This window comes from Poecilia reticulata, chromosome 8 (genome assembly GCF_904066995.2).
Source record: "Poecilia reticulata chromosome 8, P_reticulata-male-v2, whole genome shotgun sequence".
NCBI classification, from domain to species: Eukaryota; Metazoa; Chordata; class Actinopteri; order Cyprinodontiformes; family Poeciliidae; genus Poecilia; species Poecilia reticulata.
Genome location: NC_088837.1, coordinates 24,723,345 through 24,730,709, shown reverse-complemented (window position 1 = coordinate 24,730,709; position 7,365 = coordinate 24,723,345). Strand labels below are relative to the sequence as shown.

Sequence of the window (7,365 nt, the reverse complement as noted above, 5' to 3'; positions counted from 1 at the left end):
GGTCAGGAGGAGTGACTGCGGAAAGTCAGTGACTGCATGCAGTTTGCTGGGTTTCCTTTGGTTCAAACTGTTTAAACTACTTTAATAAACCAAACTGGATGCTTTGATAACTAGGATCAATTGGAATCTATGAATTAAAATGATTTTCTAAAATGCCTTGATGACACTGTTGTGAAATAACACTATATGTTATTTTGATGTTTAATTTCTGTTTTGTCTTGTGGTTTTGATATTTTTTTGGGTGGAGTTTTGCACAGGTTTTGCAGTATTTTTGTTCGTTTAAGTGCTTAATTTTATACAGTGCCAACTCACAACAAAAGTCCTCTCAATGCACTTTGAAATAATTTTAGTTCAACCACGTATATTCTATTTGCCATTAGTTAACAGTACAATAAGCTCAGTTAATAAAGTAGTTTAAACAGTTTGAACCAAAGGAAACCCAGCAAACTGCATGGAGTCCCTGACTTACAGCAGTCACTCCTCCTGACCAGCAGGGGGCGACAGCAAGTCGCTCATGTTGAGTCGTTGACCTTACAGCAATCCCTCAGACCAAGCATGCATGTAGCGACAGTTGAGAGGAAGAACTCCCCTCCAACAGGAAGAAACCTCCAGCAGAACCAGAACCGGGCTCAGACCCAGCAGCCATCTGCCACGACCGACTGGAGCTGAGAGAAGACAGAGCAGAGACAACAGGTCAGCTGGTCAGGAGAACTTTCTACATTCATGGAAGTGGAACGTTAACAGAAGAACGGTTAGGTGACGGCAGCATCATGCCAGCCAATGCCCTCCTGCAGGAAGGAACCACAGCCAATCAGAACGCCAGACCAGGTGGAGCTTCTCTGGAGAGGAAAACAGAAAACAAGAAGTTAACCATTGAAATACATAAGTAGAAAAAGAAAATGAGAAAAGTGACAGATTTGTTCTCCAGTAATCTAACCCTACAGCTGCATAATTACACACAGATATATAATATAAATTATATATCTTGGACTATATAATTTATAGTCCAAGATCAATAAATTATAACATTCAACACTGAAACATTTAAAATATGTATAATAAATAAAATGAATTATGAAGTCTCTAAACAAAATTGTCCTTCAATTTCACTGGAGACTTGTCCAGTTTTTCGTAGAAAAAGAAAAACTGAGCTTAAATGTTTCAAGTTCTGTCATTTTCCTTCCATCCACTGGAACCAATGAAGGTCTCCGTCCATTGGTGAAGGTCTCCGTCCATTGGTGAAGGTCTCCGTCCATTTGGTGAAGGTCTCCGTCCATTGGTGAAGGTCTCCGTCCATTGGTGAAGGTCTCCGTCCATTTGGTGAAGGTCTCCGTCCATTTGGTGAAGGTCTCCGTCCATTGGTGAAGGTCTCCGTCCATTGGTGAAGGTCTCCGTCCATTGGTGAAGGTCTCCGTCCATTTGGTGAAGGTCTCCGTCCATTTGGTGAAGGTCTCCGTCCATTTGGTGAAGGTCTCCGTCCATTGGTGAAGGTCTCCGTCCATTGGTGAAGGTCTCCGTCCATTTGGTGAAGGTCTCCGTCCATTGGTGAAGGTCTCCGTCCATTGGTGAAGGTCTCCGTCCATTGGTGAAGGTCCAGGAGGATTCCTGAAAGAAAACAGACGGGTGGAGATTTCATGTCAAACCCTTTAACTCCTCAATGTTCAAAAACATTCTGAGTTAAGTGTGATGCCAATACCTGTTGCATTTCTTGAGGAAGACAGCAGATCCGTTTGTTTGGGGAGGTATGAATGAACTGTGGTCCACCTGAAAACCCAGGACTCTGTCCGGCTGAAGTGAACTCTGGTGCGGTTCAAATGCATTATGTAAACAAGACCTCTTTTGGAGCACTTCCTGCTCCAAAAGCACTTCTGGGTAAATTCCACAAAGGAAAACCACAAGTCTAGCTAGCTCTAGCGGAAGAAATCGCTTATTCTTTTAAAAAAGACTAAAGAGAAATCCTACCACCGCTAAAATCTGATGTTAGTCCATTTTTGTTTACATTTCGTGAAGTTGCGCTTGTTGTCTTCCTTAGAGGTTTTTGTGTGTTTCTTTCTGTGGTTCTTGCTGCAGCTCCACCGCAGGCGAGGAGGGGAACTGTTTTTTTAGAGTTTGGTTGGTTTGACACAACGCAGTGAGAAAGAGAACTGCAGCAACTGAAAATGTAACAAATGTTGTGATTTATCAGACTAACAGGCATGAAAACGCTCTTACTTTATTCTTTTGTCAGACCATTCTTATTGGTTTTCAGTTTCTTTTCAGTTTTACTTCAAGTTCAGCTGTTGTGTTACTTAATCTCACTCCCTCATTTCTTCTCTTTCTGACTGTTGCTGCACTTCAAATCACAAACATGACAAGAATAATAATGAAGCTGAGTATGATGCAGAAGAGACGGATGACAGAGCAGAGAAGACACCAGGTTGGATTCATCATTTCTTCTTGCTTCTGCATAGACGGATCCTCCAAAGCCCCAGTCTGAGGCGGTGATGTCTGTGCAGAGGAGGTTCGATGCCAAGTGGTTCTGGTAGAGGTTTGGGTTTTAGTTCTCAAAAAAATGACACCAACTAAACCCAGGTCACGTCAGACCAGAGGGAAAAAAATGATTAGTAGGGAACTGATGAGCATGTGGCTTCCTGTGTGTGTGTGTGTGTGTGTGTGTGTGTGCACGTCTGAGAAGACACACTACCTGACCTCTCATGTTTCAGTCAGAGAAGCAAAGCTGAAGACGGCAGACGGACCCACAGAGAGGAAGACGAGCTGGAAAACAGACCGATAGGTAACTGTCCTGCCGGGAATCGGATGTTTACCGGATTTAGTTTGGAAAAAGCAGAAGGTAAGCTTGAGTCAAGTGTTTCAGATGGAAGCGAGGTGTGATATAAACCGTGTGTGTGTGTGTGTGTGTGTGTGGTGGAGCATGCAGAGCTGAGATTACACAGTGGGGTCAAACCTTGATCTGTTGGATGGGTTTTCGATGATTGTGGTTTCTAAAAACAGCCTCTCCACTGCTCCAAGTGGCACTTTCATCCGGAAACCTTCTCTCCGATTTACATCTGGTCTTAATTCAAATCACTTGTTTTCCACATGAACTGATTGTTATGTTTACATTTTTTTTAAAGTGAAAATAGAAGCGCCTCCCTGGAGGTTTTGTTTTTAAACTGGTTCTGGTTGAGTCGCACTCCTAATGAATTCAATTAAAAACTTCTCAAAATAAGAAGGAAAATGTAAGGAGTAAGTTGTATTTTGCTCTTAATTTGGTTATGGGGCAAATTTAACTGTTACACAACATGAAAAATTTTTTTGTTTTACTTTAAACTGAAGGGGAAGCCAGTTAAAGAGACACATTTTGTACTGTAGCAGTGAGAGGGACACCTGATGAAATCCAGTCAAACGAGAGGTACAGTAATCCAGGCGTGAGGTGATAAAAGCATGGATCAGTGTCTCTCTGTGGCGTCTAGACAGGACTGAAGGCAAGCGGACTGGACCGCAGCGTTGACAAGTGAGTCAACTTTTAGGCTGGGATCCATTTTTACACCAAAGTTAGTGATGTTGGGTTTTTTTATGCAGGACTAAATCAAAAGAAGAGATAAATTTGTTAAAAATAAAGAAGAAGGTTCCCCCAGGAAACTTGCTAAGCCTGAAGGCAGGGGGTGTTTATCGTGTTTTTGAGTTAAAAAATGTTTAAAATTGACAGTAACTTTGAAAATACAAAATAATAAAACAAAAACCTAAAATAAATAAATAAACCTGATGATTACTTTTACTCAGGTAAAAGTAGCAATACTTTAATATATTTTTATTCAAGTCAAAGTAAAAAGTAGACAAGAAATTACTGAAGAGTGAAAAAGTCTTTGGTACGAAGTTTGCTCACGTACTGAGAAACTGATCAAACTATTAATCATTTAATATTTGAAAATTACATCATGAGACGGACCAAAACATAAAGATAAGTGGAAATTTTGGTATTTTTAGGACCAAAATAACAATAATTTATAGAAGTAGCAAAAAAGAATATAATTAGGCAAAATATTATAAATAAATCAGTTTATTTCATTTAAAAATTATGAAACTTTAACAGAAACTGTAGGTGTGTGTCTGTGTCTGGTGAATTTTTATTTAAAACGTGTTTTTTTTAATTATTCAGTGGTTAGAAAATCTAAACATTTTACTCAGGTAAGAGTAGAAATACTTCAAAATAAAACTACTCAAGTAAAAGTAAAAAGTATTTGGTAAAACATCAAGTGCTGAGTAACTGATTAAATCATTAAATATTTAAAAATTACATATTAGACAGACCAAAATATAAAGTTAAGTGGAAATTTTGTCATTTTTAGTACCAAAATGACAATAATTCATAACAAAAAATTATTAAATTGAGCAAAAGATTACTATTATTTCTTTCTTTTATTTATTTATTTATTTTTCAAAAATTTTCATATCAAATTCTGGAACTTTAATAAAAACTGCAGGTGTGGTGAATTTTTGGCTGAAACGTGTTTGTTTTTCATTCAGTGGGCAGAAAATCCAGAAATTTTACTCAAATTAAGAGTAGAGATGTTTATAATAAAATAACTTAAGTAAAAATAAAAAGTACAGCATAGTGAAAATACTCCTAAAAGTACATAACAAAGTTATGTTAGTAAATAAAACTACTGCCCTAGAACTGAGCCCTGCGGTTCTCCCAGCGGTGAAGAAACCGGACCTGGAGGCTGAAGGGAGAAGAGAAACGGTGTTTTTCTGCCTCTGTTTGCTGGTCAGAGCAGCAGCTCGGATCCCAGCAGCAGCGCCGGAGCTCCAGTCGGCCCAGAACCATCCACTCGGATGGTTCTGGGCCCGACGTGTGAAGCAACATCAGCAGGACGATCCCGTGACAGTAAACCTAAGACCGCAGCAGGGAGCTACGCTCTGCCACATTATCCATCACTAAATATGACTCAGACTTTTAATAGTTTAGGAGCCGCTTGATGAGGAGGATGATGATGATGATGATGATGAGCTTCAGGTTCAGTTTGGTCCGGGGTTAGCATAAACTAGCAGAAGTTATTTATGGGTCGGTCTGTGTTCAACCTACCGATCAGAGATCAGATATTAACAACTGCTGCCACCAACAACTGTTGGGGTTTAAATTAGCTCAGTGAGGCTGTGGCCCGGCTAACCGCTAACTGCACAGGGTCACGCTGAAAGGTCAACCATCTGCCAGAGGAAGCAGCAGTTAGCCGGTCAGATTAGCACGGCAGGCTTTGCATTAGCTTGGTATGTAAGCTAGGAGGTGAGCTCACGTTTTCTTCCTCGGGAAACTTTCAATCTGGGCAAATTATCGCGCAGGTCGGGTTGCTGCAGCTGAGCAGCACGGGTTGCACAGGTGAGCCCTGCGGGACAGAGCGGTCAGCAGGTCGAGTCTCCAGCTGCACTGCAAAACATTCAACATTACCAAGTCGTTCTAGTCCAGCTTCTAGTGCAAAGATCCCAGTGCAATTTAAATCAGACAAATCAAAAATTTAAATTAACTTTTCAGTAAGAAATAGCAGCTTGTTTTAAGTAAATAACTCATTAATATTGATGAAACATTCAAGTTCAATTGGCAGATGAATTAATTTATAACATGGGAAGAATGTTTTGTTAAAAGTGAAATAATCTGCCAGTGCACTTTTTAAAAATCAATATTAAGAAATTATTGGCTTTAAACAAGCTACCATTTTTTATTGAAAAGTTACATGTACATTACTTTTGTCTTATTTTAAGTGCTGTAAAATATTTGCACTAAAAGTAAACCAAAATTCTTGGTAAGATTTTGTGATTTTACAGTGTAGTTGAGACCATCGCAACAGACTGAAGCCTTTAGTCATCCAGTTTTTGGCAAAAAGAGAAAAACAAAAAACAAGAAAATGATCAAGTTTGTTTAAATTGATTATACAATACATTTATTGAAGCATTATTTTAATACATTCTGATTTAAAACAAAGCAGTGAACCTCAGGTAATATTAACATTCATAATGAGTAGAGTGAAAAATGTACAAAATGAATGAGATGCAATACAATCAACATGAATTGTTCCATTTCACCAAAACATTTGGATCTCCATCATCGATCCTCTGCAAAATATGTGAATGGAAATAAACAGAAGAGAAACACAAACCAGTGAGGCAGCTGGAGAAAATGGCTGCAGTCTGCAAGAAAACATAAAGATTTTACAAACTGCAGCGCGAATGAGTCCAGATTTACCTTCTTCCTGAGTGATGGGCGCCTCAGGGTGAGACAGGAGGCAGATGAAGTGATGCCGCCATCAGGCCTGGTGTTTACTGCAGCTGTTCAGGTCAAAGTTCATCTGCATTATGAGGTCAGCAGCACTACTTCAACATATTTTACTCAAGTAAGAGTAAAAACCAGCCGTCCAAGAAATTACTGGTAAAAAGTTACTCAAGTACAGAGTCACTGACCAAATTATCAATCATTTCATATTTAAAAATTACATCTTCAAACGGACCAAAATATGAAGTTCAGTGCAAGTTTTGGTATTTTAAAGACGAAAATGTCAATTATTCATATAAACAACAAAAAATGATAAAATCATTTTTCCCAAATCAGTTTCTTTCAATAAAGAAAATGTGAAACTTTAACAGAAATAGAAACTGCAGGTGTGTCTCTGAGTTTGTGGAGTTTAGGTTTTAACCTAAAACAAACATGTTTTAAGTTAAAACATGTTTGTTTTTCATTCATGGAAGAAAATCCAGAAATTTCACTTCAGTAAAATTTCATAAATTTTTACTAATTACATTTTTACTAATTTCATAATGAAATTAGTAAAAATACTCCTAAAAGTACATTGTTTTCCAGATAGTTACACAAGTAAGTGTAACTAGTTACTACCCAACTTTGAACGCAGAAATTTTCCAAGATGACAAAACAAGAATTCATAGGACTGAAAATACGAAACAAGATATGAGTGAAAAATTAAGGGAAATGTGGAAATAAATTTGGTGATTTTGCAGAAATTTATTGAAACATCACAGCAACAGTGAAGAGTTTCTTCAAGATCAAAATTTCCTCCACATTATTAAGACAAAAAATCTCTTCATACTTATTTTGATACTCCAGCAGCAGTTCTCTCCCCGACCACTAGGCGTCACTACTGAGAGGAGTAACACTCCTCCTCCACAGCAGGAATCGCAGCAGAATAAGAAACCTACAGTCAGAAGCAGAACCGTCATGTTTACCTGAAATAAAAAAGGCTTTTATGCAGAGTTGTGTAGTAACTAGTTACATTTACTTGAGTATTTTTTGAGGGGAAAAATTTACTTTTAGGAGTATATTTGCTACGCTGCACTTTTAACTTTTAAGTAATTTTATTATGAAGTATTGCTTCCTCACAA

General features: G+C 38.3%; 2 protein-coding genes across 2 annotated transcripts in view; one reads left to right on the top strand and one right to left on the bottom strand.

Annotated features, from left to right (window-relative positions):
• Positions 1-549: 549 nt before the first annotated feature.
• On the bottom strand, positions 550-2,035 carry LOC145552639 (uncharacterized). Its single transcript, XM_081610320.1, has 2 exons — positions 1,697-2,035; positions 550-1,605 (listed from the first exon to the last, which is right to left on the bottom strand). Exons 1-2 carry the CDS (start codon positions 1,703-1,705, stop codon positions 1,162-1,164), a joined length of 453 nt encoding a protein of 150 aa, XP_081466446.1. The 5' UTR covers positions 1,706-2,035; the 3' UTR covers positions 550-1,161.
• A 659-nt stretch (positions 2,036-2,694) lies between these two features.
• The window catches only part of LOC103469033 (sodium channel protein type 4 subunit alpha B-like), a 29,538-nt gene continuing 24,867 nt past the window's right edge, over positions 2,695-7,365 (top strand). Inside the window, exon 1 of the mRNA XM_008416503.3 lies at positions 2,695-2,830. The gene's annotated coding sequence lies outside the window, so the exon portion shown is untranslated. The remainder of the gene's footprint in view (positions 2,831-7,365) is intronic.